This window comes from Diplotaxodon limnothrissa, linkage group LG1 (assembly GCF_057381915.1).
Source record: "Diplotaxodon limnothrissa isolate DT_005_m linkage group LG1, D_limnothrissa_male_GT1.1, whole genome shotgun sequence".
Classification (NCBI taxonomy): domain Eukaryota; kingdom Metazoa; phylum Chordata; class Actinopteri; order Cichliformes; family Cichlidae; genus Diplotaxodon; species Diplotaxodon limnothrissa.
This window is the reverse complement of record NC_140596.1, coordinates 38,732,445-38,754,672: the sequence shown is the minus strand read 5'-3', so window position 1 is coordinate 38,754,672 and position 22,228 is coordinate 38,732,445. Positions and strand designations below refer to the sequence as shown.

At 41.9% G+C, this 22,228-nt stretch overlaps 1 protein-coding gene across 2 annotated transcripts; it reads left to right on the top strand.

Annotated features, from left to right (window-relative positions):
* The first annotated feature begins 1,302 nt into the window (after positions 1 to 1,302).
* Positions 1,303 to 21,780, top strand: kiaa0895l. Of its 2 annotated transcripts, none has more exons than XM_085358339.1 (7): positions 1,303 to 1,480; positions 2,070 to 2,822; positions 2,912 to 3,055; positions 3,329 to 3,461; positions 5,772 to 6,077; positions 19,543 to 19,640; positions 21,288 to 21,780. In XM_085358339.1, the coding sequence occupies exons 2-7, from the start codon at positions 2,115 to 2,117 to the stop codon at positions 21,447 to 21,449; spliced, it is 1,551 nt and encodes a 516-aa protein (XP_085214465.1). In that variant the 5' UTR covers positions 1,303 to 1,480; positions 2,070 to 2,114; the 3' UTR covers positions 21,450 to 21,780. The 2 variants fall into 2 exon arrangements, with proteins under 2 accessions (XP_085214465.1, XP_085214458.1); XM_085358332.1 differs by having other exon boundaries at positions 2,067 to 2,822.
* Positions 21,781 to 22,228: the final 448 nt, after the last annotated feature.

The following is a 22,228-nucleotide window of genomic DNA, read 5'->3' as shown; positions in this document are numbered from 1 at the left end:
CGTCACTCCTAAAACTTCCCCCCGTTTCTTAACAACTAGATGCCACGTCACCATATCATTTTTTGATTTGTTGACATGGTACTTTTTTTGGACCAATAGGAAAGGTGGGGGGTGGGGTTTGTTTTTGCTCACAGGCTTTCGAGCCTTTTTTCTTATAAAACGCCGTTTTTACCGTTTCTTCCTGCAGTAAATATAAACAACGACAGTATTCAGGAAGAAAACCAAACATTGCAGATATTTTTATCACAACTCTGGTTTTACGTGGCCGATCAACACAATTTAAAAGCTGGTATAAAGTCCACACTTTTTCCGTCAATTGTTACAAAACAGCTAAAAACCCATCTTTTTAAACTTGCGTTTGGTTGATTTTTATTTTTATGTTTTAGCTTCTGTGAAGCACTTTGTGATTTTTATCTTGAAAGGTGCTATATAAATCACATTTTACTTACTTACATACTTTAAAGTATTCTGATTAAGATTCTTCTCTGGAATAGGAGTGTGACAACTGATTTTTCCTCAAATCTATTATCAAGTTCTTGCTGTTTTTGCTTTTTTATAGGACGAGTATATATTTTCTCTGATTTTAATCTAATTAATTAGGTGCTTCCAAAAGTCTTCCTTTGTTTAAAAGGCTTTGGGATGGCCTGTTGGGCTGTGTTTAAATCCATTCAGTAGTGGCTGTAGCAGTAATTGATATAATCCTCCTGTTGTGTTAATTCCTCCAATATATTAGATATAGGAGATTATAGACAAACTCCAGTATTTACTTGTCAAAAGTTACATATAGTTTAGTTTTCTCTCAGTGCCTCGATGAATCTCCTCCTCAGCGTAACATCTTAGGATGCCTCTGATCCAATGTGGAGCAAACGTCCAAAACAAAAAGCTGCACCTCCACAGAGCCCCTGGAAGTCTTGGAAAGTGGCAGTTTTCCTTACATTATCTTTTCGAAGGACTTTACTATCTAATTTGTGAGGTCACAGTGCCTGTCACCATCTTTCATATACAGTCTATGGATAAGCAGCTTTGTTTTTGCTTGTTGTTGTATTTTCACTTATTCTTCGTTGTTATTGTTTTTAAACTGAATACCGTTATTATTTGTGTGAAGAGAGCTTTCGCTATGTAGCTCATGGCTAATGCTAATGGTGTTTAGTTGTCATAGTTGAGGTAGCTTGATAGCTAATTTGTCAGTGGATTCCATCAGGTTCCCGTCCCGTCCCTCTCCGCTTTGTACGTAATGACGCAGGAGAGCGTCATGGACGGCGTACACTGCGTGACGCGTCAAATCTTCCAACTCAACCGCCGCTTCCTGGCTGGCCCAGGCAGCCGCCTCAGGCCCCGCTCCTCACTGAACCGCTATCCGCTTATTATTGTTATCACACCGACTGAAGAGAGCTCCGCTCCGGCTGCGTGGAGCTGCCGCCGGGATGAGTGGACGGAAAGGCTAAAATTTGCACATCCTCCGCAGAAGTCTCGCCGCTTGGTTAGTGTTTGACTTCTTTTTATTTGTTTGGGTAGTTAAAGGCTTGCAGGGAACTGATTTTTTGTATTTGTCTTCCTCCAATAAGAAACGTTACTGTAAAACTCTAATGGCAGCTAACTCCACGGAGAAGCTCTAAACTGCTTATCACAAGTTTTATTGTCGCAGGAGCTGAGCGCTGCCGTTTTCTGTTTTTATTTTTTGTGTGTGCACGGATATCATCTGCTGCCACTCATTGGATCAACTCTCACAGCCCCATTTTCCTGTCCTTTCACACCCAGCAACATGAACACACAGTGGTACACTCACACATTTATCAGTCTCAATGAAGAAGCTGGAAACCTTCATTACATTTGTTTTAAAGGAGTTTAGATACATATGATGATGGGATTTTTGAGTGGTTGGTTTATTGGCTCTTAGTAATAAAATTGGGAATTTATGTTATTTCATTTCATATTTCCAAATATTATTTTTTTCCATATATATGGATTTATATGTCCGTATATAGGCTTTATTATATGCTTGTCTATAATAAGAATAATAAGTCTAATAAACTGAGTGGTGTGCATTAATCTTGCTATTGTTACAGCAGCGCGGGGCTGAGCGAGGTGCAGCCTGAGGAGCAGCTGCTGTGGTGATGGTGTTGGACTTGGGCGCAGTCTTCATGGATCGGGTCGAGGGTGAAAGAAGTGCTGGGGACCTGTTGAAAACAGACGCTCGAGAAGATCCACCCAAAGCTGTTAAAAGGTGCGGCGTCACAAAAAGGGAGACAGTGTCACACAACGGGCTCGCAGCCCCGACGAGCTGCAGCAGCCAGGTAGTACAGAGAAGATCATCAACATCATCGTCATCAAAATGTGGGACTGCATCCAGAACGCCACTCCGGAGGCCCCTCAGCCTGGAGGTGACATCCCAGCGCATGAGAGGGTCTCAGGAGCAGATGGTGGACCGGAGGATCCTACAGCCTCCTTGGCGCAGTGGTACGGCTGCCCCCTCCCCCCCGGCTCGTAGCCTGACCAGCCCCAGCCTGGGAGTGAGTGGCTGGATGCGCCGTAGTGAAAGCACCTGCTCCGTGAACTACTCCCTGGGGCTGCGGGGCAGTAAGGGGCAAATGCGACCGGCCACCTCCCTCCCTCATATTGCTAAAGGAGTGGGTGGTTCAACACTCCCTACAGCCACCAGGCCCTGCCTGCTCGTTGCCCTCAGACCTCTAAACTTGGAGCAGGAGAAGCAGGCTTTCTTCCAGTCTGACTACAAGTATGAGCCTCAGTTTGAGTATGCGCAGCCTGAGCCCAGGAGCGTGCTGGACAAGTACAGAGAAGGCTCGGGTCTCTTTCTTGAACAGGTGTGTCACATTCAACCAGTCTAACAGTCAGCTCTGAGCTCATGAGATCATGAGGATGATGATAATGATGATGATGTGTTTAACTGCAGGCAGTTGGGATCATGGAGTGTGTCCTGAGGAAGTTTGGCTCCTATGAGAACTTTGAGGAGGTGACTGGTGGCAGCGCTCTGCCTAAAAGTCAGGTGTGGGCTGCTGTGCGCAAATACCTGCAGAAAGAGGGCTGTGTGGGGGAGGTGAGTGCAGTAGCCAGATTTCAGTATATCTCTGCTATATTGTGTCCATTGGCTGAATGCTGAAAATGCTGAAAAAGCAAACAACCCCCCCCCCCCCAGAAGTGTTTTTGGTGAGACAGTAATGTGACAGAACAGCTGCAGAAGTGACAAGCTAACAGTAAACCTACATCTACAGGATTACTTGAACCCTGTGACTGATTTAGCTGAATGACTTTCCACAAAGCAGCCGATGAGCAAAATCTGATGATTTTGTGTGCGTGTTTGTGTCTCCAGGTTGTTGTGCGTCTATCTGAAGAGCTGCTGTCTCAGGCTGTGATGGTGGTGGAAAGCTGTCGTCCTACTCTGACCATTAACCTATCTGGGGCTCGACAGCACTGGCTGGAGGGAATGCTGAGACATGAGATCGGTGAGCAGATAATAATACGTAAGCTTGGTAGAAGTCTTTCCACATGGTTTCTATTCCCCATAGCAGTTGTGACACAAAGAGGTAATTGATTATTATTATTGTTATTGTTAATATGGCTGACATCATTTATGGTTTATAACAGTAGTTTGGTACCGGTCCGCGAGAGTTGAGGCTCGGGTGTGAAATTTATGGTTTTCAAACTTTTCATGGTTTTTTTCGTTAACTCGGTTTCCCCGGGTCTTTCCCGTGTTGTAGCTGTGCGTCTTATTTTGAAAGAAATATTTATGCGTTACCATAGCGACCGGAGAGCATTAAGGGGCAGAGAGGAGGACGTTACTCTCAGTGTTGTTGTCAGGAGGACGCTGCTAATAAAGTTACACATTTACACAGTGAATTCATGTTTATTATTATATTTACAAACTACCACAAGTTTTTGTCTCAGTCGTATCATTTTATTTTGCTGTATTTATCCGCCACACCGGTCGGTGGCACAAAAAAGGTTGGGGACCGCTGGTTTATTATAAGCTCTAGTCAAATGATTTGATTGAGCTTGAGTTGCAGCTCCCAGAGCAGAAAAATGAAGACTGTTCTAATGTGTCAGAAACTGCCACCAGAGCCTAGCCACGAAAGTGAGTCGGTCCTTAAAGACTCCTGTGTTAAAATACCCAGCCTTACAGCAGAATTAAACATGTGTACACCAATCTATATTTTGGTGTTTATAACAAATTTTCAACTTCATGACAACAGCACGGGGCTGCGTTTTCATACAGTTAGCCTGGCGGTGTCAGAATGGTAGACAACAAACTGACAAATGGTGTCATGCTGGCTATACTTTAATAAATGTCTGTGGTTGAATCAGCAGTCAGTTGCTAAACTTCAAGTGGCCTTGAGGTTTCCATTGATGAAGAATGGACCCACTATCTGTGTACCCCATATACCACACCAAACCATCACTTTTGTTGTTCCAACAGTCTTGGAGGGATCCATCCAATGTGGGTTAGTGTCAGACCAATAGCGGTGATTTTGTTGGTTAACTTCACCATTCACATAAAACTTTTCCTCATCACTGAACAAAATATTCTGCGTGAACTGAGGGTCCTGTTCCAATTTTTGTTTTGCCCATTCTGCAAATTCTGTGCCCCAATCTGGGTCATCCTCATTGAGATGCTGCAGTAGCTGGAGTTCGTAAGGGTGTCATTTGTGAGTAGCTAATATCCTCCGATGTTCGACTAATGCCACTCTCCAGTGACATGCGGCGAGTGCTACGCTGTGGGCTCTTGCTGAATGAAGCTAGGACAGCCACTGATGTTTCTTCATTAGTGACAGTTTTCTTGTGTCCACATTTTGGCAAATCCAACACTGAACCAGTTTCACGAAACTTAGCAAGCGGTTTGCTAACTGTAGCATGGGAGATGGGTGGTCTCGTAGGGTGTCTTGCATTGAAATCTGCTACAATGACCCGGTTACTGCGTTCACCAGATATCAACACAATTTCGATCCGCTCCTCACGTGTTAACCTCTTCGACATGTCAATGACTGTGAACAAAGAGAAACTTCTAAATAACTCATGAAAGGATAAAGTTACGTTGAAACCAAGCACACCATTGTTTTTCTTGTGACATTACCAATAAGTGTGATGTGTCACATGGCCCTCTTCCTATTGAAAAAACAAAAGTTGTATCCAAGATGGCCGACTTCTAAATGGCCACCATGGTCACCACCCATCTTGAGGAGTTTGCCCCCTCACATATACTAATGTGCCACAAACAGGACTTTAATATCACCAACCATTCCCATGTTATTACGGTTTATCCATATAAATGGCCCACCCTGTATATGTATACAAGTGTGCACATAGCACTGCAGCAGACTGCTGAGGATCTGATTGTTAATAAAGTTGTATGTTCTCTATGTCAAATAAAGTTTGAATTGATGGAGCCTGTGATATTGGGAGTTACAGTGTGCCTGCTCCAAACCCACCCATGTCTGTTCAGAGATTTCCTGCTGTTATGAGAATCTGTTCTTCTCACCGGTCTGCACCTTCGTGCTGATTCCTGAAAGAACCAGATTTTTCCCAGATTACAAATTAATCTGCGGGAGAGTTCAGTGTAATGCCCTCATCAGCCCTGGGCTAAAAAAATCACTGTTACTGCATGCCAGTTAGCATGCTGGTAGCATTTGGGTCAAACCACAGTGGTACATCTGACAGAGTGGTTTTTAGACATGTGTTTTATCAAACTACAGTGTGAAGCATGTGCAGACAGCATGGAGGGCCAGCAAAGTGACTGCAGCAGCTTTCCTTCCTCTCAGGCACACATTATCTGCGAGGTGTGAACAACAGCGTGCAGCCATGGGCCACCGCCGAAGGCAGGAAGCAGTTTGGACTTAAACCAGCTAATCCCACAGAGGAGGGCCTGGCCAGCCTGCACAGTGTGCTGCTACGGAAACAGCCCTACCTGTGGCGCGCGGCTCTGCTCTACTACACAGTGTACCACGCCACCAGCATGAGCTTCAGCCAGCTCTTCAGCCACATAGCACGGTTCGTCCAGGACCCGGACGTCCGCTGGGAGTACTGCCTGCGAGCCAAGAGGGGACAGACGGACACCTCGCAGCCCGGTGAGCGTGCACGCACAAACACACACAAGAAACATGTAAAATTAATAGACTTGGCATTTTCCTAGGCAAAACCTATAAGATTGAATGCAATGAAATGTAACAGTATCAGGTTAGGATTTCATGCAGTGATTAACTTTGACTATTTAGGATTTTTTTTCTTCTATAATGAGTCTCTCCTGAGTGGGGAAAAAGCCTAAAATAACCTGTAATATAATAATATGAACACCCAAACATAAAGCCTGTAATCCACAAAATGATCCCAGCGAAAAACTGTGAAAACGTGTTTTCATGATGTTTGTCATATTGAAATGTTTCAGATGATCAAACAAATTTAAATATTAGACAAAGATAACACAAATAAACACAAATTAAACATCAAGTAACTGTGGTGTATCGCATCTTTGGAAGCATTTACGAGTTCAGTTTCCCAGCCACACCCAGGCCTGATTATCGCCACACCTGTTCACAAACAAGCCCGGCTATAAAAGGTTATAAAGCCACGTCTAAAGCTGCCAGATAACATTCTGGTGATCCCCGAGACTTTTGGGAAAATACTCTGTGGACTGATGAGACAAAAGCATGAATCTTGCTGTTTGCCAAAAAATACTCGTAAATACTCTAGGACAGGGGTGTCAAACTCAAATACACAGTGGGCCAAAATTCAAAACTGGAACAAAGTCGCGGGCTAACGTTAATATTTATTAAAATATATTTATTCCTCCAGATATAAGAATGAATCTTTTCTTATGGACTCACGTTTTGCTGAAAAACTGAATATGGAACAAGCAAAGCTTAATACTAAACAATATATATATATTAGCTGTATAATACCAGTAGGCCAGCTCTAATAGTAATTTGGTATGGCTTCGCGGGCCAAATGTAATTAGGCTGCGGGCCAAATTTGGCCCGCGGGCCAGAGTTTGACACCTATGCTCTAGGAATTACAAGTAAGCCTGCAGTCTGAGAGCAAAGAGCTCTAACGGGGTGGCACGGTTAGATACGGCCTGATTATTCAAGACCTTGTATGTGGGAAGCCAATACAGGAGAAATCTGCTCTCTCTTTCTAGTCCCTGTCAGGACTCTTGCTGCAGCATTTTGGATTAGCTGAAGGCTTTTCAGGGAGTTTTTAGGACTTCCTGATAGTATAAATGCACAAACTCGTTTTTTAACATCACTCTGAGACAGGAAGTTTCTAATTTTACATGTTACAAGAAAAATGTTTTTATTTCTTTCAGTGCCACTCCCTATATAGGTTTGGACTTTCCCCTTGATAATAAACACGTTCATTTAGAAACTACATTTAGTGTTTACTTGTGTTAGCATTGTCTAATATTTAAATTTGTCTGATTATCTGAAACATTTAAGTGTGACAAACATACAAAAAAAATAGGAAATCAGAAAGGGAGCGCACACTTTTTTACACCACTGTACACCACTTAACACAGCTAATTACTAGTGCTGTCAGCGTTAATCTCGTCAAAATGACATTAATGCCATGACTGCATTAATGCCATGACTGCATTAATGCGGCAAATCTCCGTTAGCGAGTCGCCCCGTGCGTGGGGCTGCATGCTGTCAACGCGTTAGTGTGGTTAGCTTGTTAATGCGGTTATGGCGTTAAGATCTTTTTAACGAGTGTAACGCTGACAGCACTAGTGATTAGCTGTCAAGTGTCAGTGTAGCACTCAACTACACCATGCCTCTGTGGACTGTGGTGGTGGTTTTTTGGTTTCATTAATATCAGTTTAGGGTTCTTTTTCAGCAGAGATAAATGATAAAATGAGAATTATGAAAACCTCAACTTCAATGTTCAGATTGTTCACATTTAAATTTTGGAAATATGTGCAAATTGGCTAATATGCAGATATTATTAAAATCCTATTTCTGAAAACCTAATATCCCATAATAGTCCTAACTCTTTAGTCCTTGAAAGGCATCCATCCATTTGCTTCCGCTTGTCCTTTTTAGGGTCGTGGGGGGGCTGGAGCATATCCCAGCAGTCTTAGGGAGAGGCAGGGCACACCCTGGATAGGTCGCCAGTCTGTCACAGGGCTAACACACAGACACAGACAACCAATCACACTCACATTCACACCTATGGGCAATTAACCTATCCACACTAACTGCATGTCTTTGGACTGTGGGAGGAAACCAGAGCACCAGGGGAGAACCCACGCAAACACGCGGCGAACATGCAAACCTCACACAGAAAGATGCCGGCCTGATGGTGGATTTGAACCCAGGAGCTTCTTGCTGTGAGGCAACAGTGCTAACCACCAAGCCTACTTGGAATAACCCTTGAAGTAGAGCAGGGCGATATGACCAAAAATATTTATCACGATATACATTTGAAAATTTGCAATAACGATGTAACTGACGATATAATTGACACGAGACAAAATACTTTACAATTCCACAACTTTATTAGTGTGAAAGACCCCATCAATGTATTTTCACTTAAACAAGCAGCTGTTTTTTATGTGCATTAAAGTTATATAAAAATTTAACAGTGCAAATGCAAATTCCTTGCTGACAGTTTAACCAAAAGGCATTTCCAGTGGAAACTGGGCGACATATCCTCAGCATAACCATGTATAATATGTATAAAAAACAATAATTGCTATAAGAAATTTAATTTGTAGTAAATTCTAAATGCATTTAGGACATTTTTTACTCACTTTGTCTCTTTCACGATGTTATTTCTCTCTCCAACAACGTAGGTTACAATTACATTAGCATGACCTATTATGCAAATTAGGCAATTACGTCATTTGGCGACTTCTAGCGACTTTTTGGACAGCCAATAGTGATTTTCCTTACTGAGGAGTTGCCAACACTGCGTGAGGCTCTAGACTACAGTAGCCGTAATGCTCTGGCAATCCATCAAGCAGTGCGCCTTCATAGCTTACCAAAGTCGTACTAAAACATTTTTTGACAGATTTCTGTGCGCCATGTACCACATAAAATCGGTTCGCGGTCAGTAAGCACAACCAGAATTCATACACAAGGCACACTCTCGATTTTTGAGAAAATTAAAGGATTTCAAGTGCACCTTGTAGTGTGTAAAATACATTATAGAGAAGAAAAGAATATATCGCGATATATATCGTTACCGCACATGCTTCAAATTAAGATAAGATAAGATAAGATAGATAAGATAGAACTTTATTAATCCCTCGGGTGGGTTCCTCTGGGAAATTCGATTTCCAAAAAAGCACAGCACCGACAGAAGTTACAGAGTTACAGAATATTATATATATATATATATATAATACACACACACACACACACACACACACACACACACACACACACACACACACACACACACACACACACACACACACACATATATATAAATACAGAGACAATATAAATAAAATATACGAAGGGGATAAATAGAATAAATAGGAATAAAAATAAAAATACAAGTGAATTGCACATTTCAAGTATTGAGTCTATTGCACCGTTGACTATTTACAAAAGTATTGCACAAGGTATTGCACAGTGAGGTGAAGAGGCACTACAGCTTAGTTGTTCCCTCCTTTGTCCTCCTGTTTCCCCTCCCTCTCCCCTCCAGAGAGGAGTTAAACAGTCTGATGGCGTGTGGGACAAAGGAGTTTTTAAGTCTGTTAGTTCTTGTCTTTGGGAGAAGCAACCTGTCACTGAACAGACTCTTCTGGTTGTTAATGGCCGTGTGCAGAGGATGCCTGGCATTGTCCATAATGTCCATCAGTTTCTTTAATGTCCTTTTCTCTGCCACTGTCACCAGAGTGTCCAGCTTCATGCCGACCACAGAGCTAGCCCTCCTGATCAGTTTCTCCAGCCTGGATGAGTCCTTATTAAATTATACCGTGATATGGTTTTTAGGCCATATCGCCCAGCCCTAGTGCCATAGGGCTCCTTCCATTTCTGAATGATCGCTTGAACAGTGCTCCGTGGGATGTTCAAGGCTTGGGAAATCTTTTTGTAGCCTAAGCCTGCTTTAGATTTCTCAATAACTTTATCCCTGACCTGTCTGGTGTGTTCTTTGGACTTCATGGTGTTGTTGCTCCCAATGTTCTCTTAGGCAACCTCTGAGGCCGTCACAGAGCAGCTGTATTTGTACTGACATTAGATTACACACAGGTGCACTCTATTTAGTCATTAGTACTCATCAGGCAATGTCTATGGGCAACTGACTGCACTCAGACCAAAGGGGCCTGAATAATTACGCACACCCCACTTTGCAGTTATTTATTTGTAAAAAATGTTTGGAATCATGTAGGGCAGGGCGATATGGCCAAAAATATATATCATACGGTGGCCCTGAGAGGCCAAACGGACTGCAACTTCAGTAAACACTTGTAAAAAGAAAAACGCTGCAAAAGCACACACAACACAATAGAAATGTTTCTGGGGAGACAATAACCGGACGGACCAGTTGCATGAACCAAAACATGTATGTACGGCTGTATCAAAATTCAGCCTTCTGCAGCCTTAAAGTATGCAGCCTTAACGGTCCTCAAGGGCCGCGTACTCAAAGACCGCTGAGGCCGGAAGTGCGAGGCTTGTAGGCTTGTGAAATGGGACGGTCTAGCCTCCGTCGCGCTGCCCAGGTTGCCTAGCAACCATGATACTAACAGCTGGAAACGTTTTATACAGCTTTGTTTGACAGAAATGAAGGAGAACATATTTTGTACATTTGTTTCTACATGAGCTGTGTGTGATGTGATAAGTATCTGAGGCTGAGACCACAGGACTGTAAAACATGATTTTTGGGCTTCATTTCTATACTGAGCAGTCATTTAAGATTAGCTAGTAAATAACAATTAGCTAATGTTGTTCATGAGACTAAAGTCATCTCACTTTGGTAATGTAAATATAATATGGCCAAAATTATATTAATCATTATTAGTTATTACAGCAGTGAACATGAACTCTGAGCTTCAGTAAAGATTCAAGTTGCATTTATTTATATTTCCTATCACCTTAAATCTTCACTTAAAGACAAGTATCTTTGACAGTGTATCTATAGATGTATTATATATAAGAGACAAATATTGTTCTTTTAATATGTTGGCATTATTAAATTTGGCTCAATGCTTATATATATGTGTGGAAAAAGCAAATGTGCGAGCTGTGATAACTGTTTCTGATAGAATGAAGAGTAGACTGATATATGAAATATTCCTTTATTGGGTGAGAAAATCAGACCATGTCATAACTGCTTTAAGTCATACAGAATAGATATCAGAGCTTTAAACAGGCTGACGTCTGCTAAATGGGTCAAACTGGGCAGAAAGTATCCAAACACATAACATCCTTATAGAATATGATGTAACACTATAGATCAACTTAGCTCAGAATATATAAAGCATATAAACAATTACAGCAATATGATGCAACAAACACAGCAGTGCTACTAATCCAAAATACTCAAAGCTTCATAGAACTGAAACCAACATTTATTTTTAGCTCCATTCTGCTGCTGATACATACTTTAGGTTTCTGAACATTAAACTTGTTGCTGCCTTTCATAGTGTGTAACTTGAAGGCCCTGAGTACTTTCTCCCACACTGAAAACACTGGAATGATAAAATTATTTGAACATTACCTAATAAGACTGATTCAGGACAGACAATTAGTTATTTTAAACTTTTCTAGCAGTCCTTCACAAACAGGGGACAGTCTGTCTATTCTCTCCATCTGTCAGCTGCTGCTGGCTCTTCCTCCTCCTCTTCCTCACACACTGCTGAGTTTGTCCTGGTGGATCATCAGGGGTGCAAAGCCTCACAGATGATGTGCAGCAGTGTGTCCCTCAGTCTGTCCTCACTCTGGACACTTGCAGTTGTCACACATGGAAATCAAATGTGTGATAAGCTGCAGGATTCAAACACAAGTGTAACTTATAAACACATGTTCATACTTTTATTCCACAGACACAGGACAGACAGACAGGTGGCAGTCTTACACAACAGCACCAGAGAAGGGGGATTTAGTGTTTGTGTTATTACGAGTGTAAACAAGTAGAGTTCCCAGATGGTACAGTGGACACACGTGTGACTGCTGTGATTAAAGCATCTTTCTTTCAGCTTAACGAGTGAACCGTCAGCTCGTTCAAACACACGTTAAAGTCCATTTGGCTCGACACCTCCGAACAGAGGCAGCAATATAACATAGCTAACATTAACAGTGCAGTGAATCTTGCTTGTGCCGTGATATTCAGGACTGCAAACCGAGCAGCATCACTGACTTTCAGCCTGTTGTGTTTGTGGATATATGACTGACTTTAATTATCCATAAAATCATCAGATTCTCTGTAAGATTAAGGTTGACTATCTAACGGCGTATAAAGTAAAGGCTTTAAAACAAAGTAAACACTGAAAGTACAAACATCGCTAATGTCACATAACTTTGCCGGCATGTGGCCAACAGTAATGTTTTAATGTTCTACATTATTAAACATTTGCACATAAATAAGTGACATAATATTCAGAACTTACTTTTGAAAGTTTACTCTTTGGCTGCTCCGCTTCCACTTTGAAGTGTCTCCCAGTCCCAGTGCACTTGTTAGCATGTTTTGGTTCGTGCAACTGGTCCGTCCGGTTATTGTCTCCCCAGAAACATTACTGTTGTGTTGTGTGTGCTTTTGCAGCGTTTTTCTTTTTGCGGCGTTTTTCTTTTTGCGGCGTTTTTCTTTTTGCAGGTGTTTTTCTTTTTGCAGCATTTTTCTTTTTGCAAGTGTTTTCTGAAGTTGCAGTCTGTTTGGCCTCTCAGGGCCACCGTAATATCACGATATATACTTGAAAATTTGCGATAACGATATAACTGACGATATAATTTCTGCGAGACAAAATACAAATCCACAACTTTACTAGCGTAAAAAAACCCCATCCATTTATTTTACTTAAACAAGCAGCTGTTTTTTTATGTGCATTAAAGCTATATAAACATTTAACAGTGTAAAAGTAATTTCCTTGCTGAAAAGTGGCCTTGCTGTACAAACCTTCATTATTAAAGTACATAAAACAATATAATAAGAAAATAAGCCTTAAAATATATATTTAAATCTCAACATCCTAAACCTTGATCAGCTGTAAAACAGCCTGTTTTAATTTAAGCATTGTTTTCAATAAACTGCATGCTCAAAAAAATGTTTTGTCTCTCTCACATTTCTTTTTGTTGCATGTTGAAGCTGTACTTGGAACCTTGTTAAGATCTAAACATGCAAAATATGATTTTTTTTATTTATGTTTTTTCTACATTTTTCAAGTGTGAATTGAATTGGGACTGTATTAAAGGTACTGCGCTGCAGTGGTTTGTATCATATCTATCTAATAGACTCCAATTTGTTCATGTAAATGGAGAGTCCTCTTCACTCACTGAGGTTAATTATGGAGTTCCACAGGGTTCAGTGCTAGGACCAGTTCTGTTTACACTACACATGCTTCCCTTAGGCAGCATCATTAGAAGACATAGCATACATTTACACAGCTATGCAGATGACACCCAGCTCTATCTATCCATGAAGCCAGGTAACACACACCAATTAGTTAACCTGCAGGAATGTCTTAAAGACATAAAGACCTGGATGGCCTCAAAGTTTTGGTCATCTTTGCTGCTAAATTCAGATAAAACTGTGTAGGGCTGCAACAATTTGAGTAATTCAAATTATTTAAGTTAAAAAAATTCTCCACCCAAATTCTTAGCTTCAATGCTTCGTTAAATCCGCGGCTGTGTAGTGCACCATTGTGTTAAACACAAGTGAGACCTGGGCCCTATTTCAGGAAGCCGGTTTAGTGCAAACTCTGAGTAAGTATACCCTGAGTTAACGAAAACTCTGGGTTTTCGGTTTCACAAAGCGAGTTTAGATTAATTCCAAGCGAGTTACTATGACGACACACTCCATGAAGCTAACCTGCCCCCTAGCAGGTTTACTTCAACTAACCCTAACTTTCTCCGCCTCTTTGTCGGAAACCTGACTGTGGGAAGTGTCAGACATGGCGTGCCCCTTCCTTGAAGAGCCAGTAGATGTTGAAGCCCAAATTCTCCGCAGAGCTCTCCGAGTGATTAGAGCGCGTTCGGACATTTTATCATTTCCTGATGATCTCCTGTGTGAACGTTACCGTTTTTCAGCACAATCTATAATTGATTTGAATAATATCCTCAGGCCTAATATTGCTCATGTGACACATCGCGGACATTCTCTCAGTTCTGTACATATTATTTGTATTGCACTTCGTTTTTTTGCAAACGGGAGCTTTCTGTATAATATTGGTGACGCTGAGCACGTTTCCAAGGCTACCGTCTGTCGGGCAGTCAGGAATGTTACAGTTGCACTGAAACGTCTCCTGTACTCGTTTGTGGTGTTCCCCGATCATAGACCCACAAGATTTATCAAAGAGGGATGCCACAAAATTGCAGGTATCAGGATGAACAAAACTTAATTCATGATGTGGTGATACTTGAACTACTACTTCAATTTTACATTTATTCCCACGGTTCCCAGGCGTGATTGGCTGTACAGATGGCACTCACATTCCAATCATTGCTCCTTCAGTAAATGAAGGAGACTATGTGAACAGGAAGTCTTTCCACAGCATTAATGTACAGGTACATAGTTCCCTGTAGCATTTCAAACTAACAAATTATTTCATTATAGTAATGGATGCTAATTTGTGTTCTCTGCACTGTGAAGATCATATGTGATGCTGCCAACATTATCACAAATGTGGAAGCCAACTGCTCAGCCTCTGTGAGTGGTGGTGGTGGAGGACCCCCACCTGTTTTTCAGGCCTCCGCTTTTTTTCTGTTGGCTATAACGGGTCACATTTGAGCATACAGAGTAAGCAAATATGTACTTGTAATGTGCTCAGATAATTTCAATAAGTGCTTACAGAGGGGAAATTAATGTAGCCTCTAACTGCAATTGATTTACATAGGACAAACAGACCAAGCACTATGGCTCATAATACAATTACACCTTACTTGTTTGGACTATATTTTTATATTTCATTTTTACTTGCTGCCAGGAACGTTGGGGGCCTGTTGGGTTGCACCTGCGCTCACATCACATCACAAAATAAAATGTATAAATTAAAAAATAAAATAAAATATAATAAAATAACGTGTTAAATGGGTGGAAATCCCTAGATCAATGTTTAAATTAACACTCACGCATTGACTCTGTTGGCTATGTTTTGCCATGCATGCTCCCTTTCTTTTGCAGCTGAGGCTGTGTTACTTTTTTTCTGCAAAATTTGCATGTTATCGGCATATGCTGCAATCAGAATTTCGGCCTCAAGCGCTGTAAAATACATTGACCGCGCCTTCTTTCCCTCCATCTCCATGGTGACTCGCTTAATCTGTGCTCCACTAATCAGGGCTTTATGTATCCTCGTGCGCGCGTTTAACTTGGGGTTAGAGCAACTCCGCGTTGACTGAACTAATTGTTATCAGCCTTTCTGAAACCGAATATTCCGAGTTGGACAGTTCGGGGTTACTCAACCCTGAGTATCGTTTTTCACTCTGAGTTTTCTAAACCGGCTTCCTGAAATAGGGCCCTGCAATAGAAACATATTTAGGAGCAACACATGAATAAAAAGTTTGACAACATTAAGTCCACGCAGCCCTCAGTTTTAAACAAGCAGCAGCTTTCCTGTAACCACCATTAAAACTTTACTGGGAAAAAGCCCGAAGGAGTTCTTTGTTATTTTACTCAGCCCTAAAAAATCTCTGAAATATGGTGCTTTTAATGGGGCTTACACTGGATAGCATTACTTTGTCCCCCAGTAACACTGCAAAGGATCAATCAATCAATCAATCAATCAATCTTTATTTATAAAGCACTTTTCATACAAAAAAAAAAAAGTAGTACAAAGTGCTTTACATGGTTAAAAGCAGCCCACCCCACCCCACCCTCCAACTCACTCCCCACACTCCAGGGCTGGACTGGGACAAAAAATCGGCCCGGGCATTTTGACTAGAGACCGGCCCACCAAAAATGTGATGTTATTCAGGGGTAAATCCGCAAAGGATTCTGGGAACTTGTGGCAAGAGGTACTAGCGCATGCAGGCTTTCAATTGAACTCAGTTACACAGCGATAAAAAGAAACACAAAAAATGGCAAGAAGCTGTTGTATTATTAACTGCAATAGCCGGTGTTGTGCCAAAAACTGATTGTCTGCCAAAAACTGATTGCTCGTATTTAAATTGGTATAAGTAACTTGTTGGGCTATAATATGTGAAACATATGTCAAATGCATCCCTCATGGATGACATAAAGTCATCTCTCTCTCCTGCTCTTTTATTTCTCTCTCTTGCTCTTCTGTCTTCTCCACTTTTGATGATAAATCAGCCTGGTGCAACATGTAAGGATTGGCACAATTTGTTAAGATTTTGAGGAGTTTGAGAAACTAACCTTAAGCATAAAATAAAATTTACTATCAGTAACTTCATAGCACCCGCCCAGCAGTATATAAACTCTGTCATGCTAGCTAGTACGCAGTACCAGTTATTCTAAGCGACTGTAAAAAGTCAGCACAACGAAAACAAACTACAACTAAACTTTGTTTATATCTGACACAGATAGACAGCAGGTCATAACTTCTTACCTGAAGTTCAGTTCCTCTGCCGCTATGACCGGCGGCCGCCTCGGGTCTCTCCTCCTCTTGCCTCCCCTTTCCCTTATCCACCTGCTGGCCTCCACCACTTGCTGATGTTGCTAAATCTGTGGAAGCTATGCCATAGCTACCGCCAAACAATTCAGTTATTTTTACACATTTGGCAGCGTCTGCCTGAAGGGCTTGTTTCTTTTTGGCCCTCATTTTTTCTGCACCTCCTTTCCTTTTTTTGTTTTCCATTTTCTTTAGTTCGTCTATAAGATTGCTAAACAAGGGGGAGGGTGCATCCGACCTCCTCGGCTGTAATTGGTCCAGCCCAGAGTCGATCATGACAAATCGATCGGCCCATAAAAACAAAATATCGCCATCGGGCATACCGGCCAGTCCAGCTATGCCACACTCTCATTAACATAAACGATGTGAATACACGCATATCCCCCCCTCCCCCCACACACACACGCACACACACGCACACTTAAAGAGTAAAATTGGGCTGGGTACGCATGTGCCAAGTGAAGAAACACTATAACAGGGCCACAGCAGCCACGGTCGATCACAGCCCCGGTGCGCAGAGAGCGCCCTCCGAGGAAACACTGGAGATATGACACAATAGGATATGTACAGGGTAAAACGATAAAATAAATAAGAACGGGATACAATATAAATATAAATAGAGTAAGAAGATTAAAAAATTAATAAGAATAAAATCAATAAATATTAGGTAAAGCCTAAATTAATAATAGAATAACCGGATAGAATAAATAAGCAGAAAATAAATAAACGTTAAGTAAAAGCTAAATTAAAAAGGTGGGTCTTGAGCCTGTTCTTAAAAACATGTACGTTCTCTGCGGCCCTGAGCTCCTCCGGCAGGCTGTTCCACAGACGAGGACCATACCACTGAAAAGCTGCCTCTCCGTGAGTATGTGTCCTGACTTTAGGGGCAATCAAAAGGCCAGTACCAGAGGACCTCAGGGTCCGCGAGGGTTCATATGGTAAAAGCAGATCTGAGAGATAAGAAGGCCAAAGACCATTAAGACATTTAAAAACCAATAAAAGAACTTTAAAATCGATCCTGAAACACACGGGGAGCCAATGCAGCGATTCTAAAACCGGTGTAATGTGGGCCCGCCCTCTGGTCTTCGTCAGCACACGAGCTGCCGAGTTTTGTAAAAGTTGTAAACTTGAAATATTCTTTTTAGGAAGACCAGAGAGCAGGGCATTACAGTGATCAATGCGACTGGTAATAAAAGCATGCATCAACATCTCCATGTTGGCCCGAGAGAGAATAGGGCGGACTCTGGCTATATTTTTTAGATGATAAAATCCAATTTTGGTTACATGTTTAATATGTGGGATAAAATCAAGCTCAGAGTCAAAAATAACACCCAGGTTTTTCACTTGTAGCGAAGGACATAGTGAAAATGCCTCTAATTTAGACAAGAGTTTCTCTCTCTGAGCCTCGGGACCGATGATTAAAACTTCAGTTTTGTCCTGGTTAAGCTGTAAAAAGTTTTCTGCCATCCAAGATCTTATATCTAGAATACAGTTAAAAAGGGCATCCATTGGTCTGGTGTCATCAGGAGACACGGAGATGTACAGCTGCGTGTCATCAGCGTAACTGTGAAAGTTCACTCCATGCCTCCTGATGACACTGCCGAGAGGGAGCATATACAAATTAAAAAGTACGGGGCCTAAAACCGACCCTTGAGGCACACCACATGTCATTTTATGGGTCTTAGAGGAGCATGTATCCATACTCACCATAAAAGTTCTGTCTGAGAGATAGAAAGTGAACCAGTTGTGTACAGCACCAGAGAGGCCCACCATGTGTTTCAGTCTGTTTAAAAGAATAGCGTGGTCTACTGTATCAAAGGCTGCGCTTAGATCCAGTAGCACCAGGACTGAGAGCTTTTGGGAGTCCCAGTTACATCTAAGATCATTTAAAACCTTTAGGAGAGCCGTCTCTGTGCTGTGGTTCACCCTAAATCCAGACTGGAATATCTCCAGGATCTGTCTATCATTTAGAAAATCAGTAATCTGAGTAAAAACAAGTTTTTCTAAGATTTTACTTAAAAAAATCTTAGAGAAACTTGGAAAAACTTAGAAAATCTTAGAACTCTTGGAGTTCTTTCTGACCAGGATATTTTCTCAAGTGTGTGTATCAAACAAATATGTAACTGCTTTCTTCCATTTTATGGAATATCTCTAAAATGAGAAACATCCTGTCTCAGAGTGACGCTAAGTCTTCACCTTACAATATAAGTACGTTGAGGCAACTGTTGTGGTTTGGTGCTATATAAACAAAATTGAATTGAATTGGAAAAAAAGATTTAATTGTGCAACATGACAAATAATCGTAATTGAAAAGTTAGAGGCTATTTAAATCCTGTAAGCATCATTTTACAAGCTCTTCTGTTAATCTCGCTAAATTAAAGAGCTAAACAATCAGAATGGTAAATGGCCTGTATTTATATAGCGCTTTACTAGTCCCTAAGGACCCCAAAGCGCTTTACATATCCAGTCATCCACCCATTCACACACACATTCACACACTGGCGATAGCAAGCTACATTGTAGCCACAGCCACCCTGGGGCGCACTGACAGAGGCGAGGCTGCCGGACACTGGCGCCACCGGGCCCTCTGACCACCACCAGTAGGCAACGGGTGAAGTGTCTTGCCCAAGGACACAACGACCGAGACTGTCCAAGCCGGGGCTCGAACCGGCAACCTTCCGATTACAAGGCGAACTCCCAACTCTTGAGCCACAATCGCCCAGTTGACCTTTAAATGAGCAAATCAAAGTGAACTCAAAACTGTAATCTGTAACTTTGATTATTATTTTTGTATATTTCTGTCTTAGGTTGCTTCAGCAAAGATCAGGTGTATCTGGACGGGATCCTGCGGATTCTTCGGCATCGAAGGACAATTGACTTCAAAATGTTAACTTCTTTAGGCAAGGTCAGTCAGACTACCCACAAAAAAGACTTAGAATTAGATTCAGAAGTATTAAATTAAATCATACATGGCATTGAGCTCCCTTCATTGTGTTGCAATATGTGATAATATGTACACTCTCTGCCCTCCACATGGTTTCTACAGTTTGGTCAGAAGTATTGAATAAATGTAAAACTCAAGGACTGGGTACATGAGTTGGAGTTTATGTTGAATGTGGTCCCCCATCTGTTTTGGGGATAACCACCTCAACAGCTACCAACCACCATGCTCCTTGCAGCAGCCTGGAACCCTGCAGAACTAGGCACCAACTCTTTATCCTCTCAAGGATATTTGAGGGTGCATGGCAGTTTGCACATTCAGTTCACATATGTTCTGTGGACTTGGAGAAAGCATTCAACCACATCCCTCGGAGTGTCCTGTGGGGGGTTCTTTGGGAGTATGGGGTGTCCGGCCCGATGCTTTGAGCCATTTGTTCTCTGTATAACCATTGCTCCCCTTTGTCACTGATTCTGTTCATAGTTTTTATGGACATAATCTTTAGGCACAGCAAGGTGTTTGAAGGTTTCTGCTTTGGTGGCTTGGGCAGTACGGTGGCATGGTGGTTAGCACTGTTGCCTCACAGAAGGTCGTGAGTTCGGTTCTACTATCAGGCCGGGAGCTTTCTGTGTGGAGTTTGCATGTTTCTTCCCCGTGTTTGTGTGGGTTTTCCCGGGTACTCCGGCTTCCTCCCACAGTCCAAAGTGGGGATAGGTTAATTGGTAACTCTAAATTGCCCATAGGTGTGAATGGTTGTCTGTGTCTATGTGTTAGCCCTGCAACAGACTGGCGACCTGTCTAGAGTGCACCCTGCCTCTCACCTTTAGACAGCCGGGATGGGCTTTAGCCCTCCCACAACCCTGACATAGATGCTATGGTGCCTTCAGAATCTCATGTCTGCTTTTTGCAAGTGATGTGGTGCTGTTGGCTTCATCAGGTGGTGGCCTCCAGCTCACACTGCAGCGGTTCAAAGTCTTAGGCCATGGTTCTCAGTTACAAAAGGGTGGAGTGTCTACTCATTGCAGGGATAAATTGCTGCCCCAAATGGAGTAAGCTTTTTATCCATTGAACAACCAGCTTTGATGCATGGTTGGGATCATTGTTTTGTGGAACATCCTGTTGTTTACAAGAGTCAATCACGTAGCTGAAGATCTGAGGTGAAGTTCAAGAAGTGGGTGGTAGTCCTACTCCTTCATTATATCATCCTCTTTATGCAGTGTACCACTGTCAGCAAAATAGCTCCAGAGCATAATGCTACCACCACCCAGTGCAATGTTCTTAGGTTTGAAAGCCTCGCTTTGCTCTTCCAAATATATCTCTCGTCATTGTTGGCAAATAACTCGGTCTTTGTATCGTCTGACCATAAAACGTTTCCCCAGTAGGTATTTGGCTCGTCCATGTGGGCAGCTGCAAATTTCTATGTAAAACTTGCTTCACTGTGGACAGCGATCCTGGTTTTCCACCAGTTTCCAGTTAATGGTAGGCTTGAGCCTGTGTTGTTCATGAACATACTAACCAGTTTTCAGTCATTTGAGGGTACATATTGAAAAAAGTGTGGGAGCAGTGCTTTATGTTTGGACGGTTCATGAGTCCTTTCTCCCTTGACATTTGTAGGTGTCTTATGAAGATGTGGAGAGACTCCGACATCTGGCAGTGCTCTCCAAAACTAGAATCCCGCATTTCATGCGAGACCAGGAGCGGTACCTGCAACATCTGGACCACATCATCACCATCAATGAGCTCGAGGATTCAACTCTGGAGCACCTTCTACCGTGACCATCCCACCCAAAGAGAAGAGGAACTGGAGGATCTTCAGACTCTACCATGTGGTGACCCAATTCTTGCTTAAGAGATCCAGTATTACTGATGCTTTATTGGAGCAATTTTGTTTTCTTAAAACTTGAATGACATGAACAAAAGGGACATACACACTAACACCTCTATCTACATTTCACCTGTGTCCAATGCATGTTTGTGTGGCTTTTCCACAGAGCCAAGTACAGTTTCTGTGCGCCGTCGCCTTTACTGCTATTATGAAATTACCTCAGTACTAAAACTTTATGATGTAATCAACTTTATATATGTAAACTCACTCATAATCACAGAAATGTTCACAATCACAAGCTTTATTTATGCAATTATTTAAGTTTTTCTTTTTTTTACTTTGAGAAAACAGACTGAATGTTTCTGGTATTAGCTTTATACGTTCTTTTTTAGACTGCGTTGTTTTTATGCCTTTGATTATTTGCATTTTAAAAAGAAGACACCAAGGACACATTTCAAAACTGAGACCATGAATCTTAAAGATATCAAGTGCCAGCAGACTCAGTCTGACCTTCCACCAGGGATAATTAAAATATCAGTGTTATTAAGAAGATAATCAGCTCTTTTATCACTGTCTTAACAGTGTCCTTGGTGGTCTTTGATTATCAGTATGCTACTGTGATGTGTGCCCGAGACCCTGACCCCAACTCCACCCCACTGCGCAACAACCAAATTTTCCTTTGAAATGTCAGAGGAATGGTTGGACATTTTGGGTTGCTTACGTTTATTGA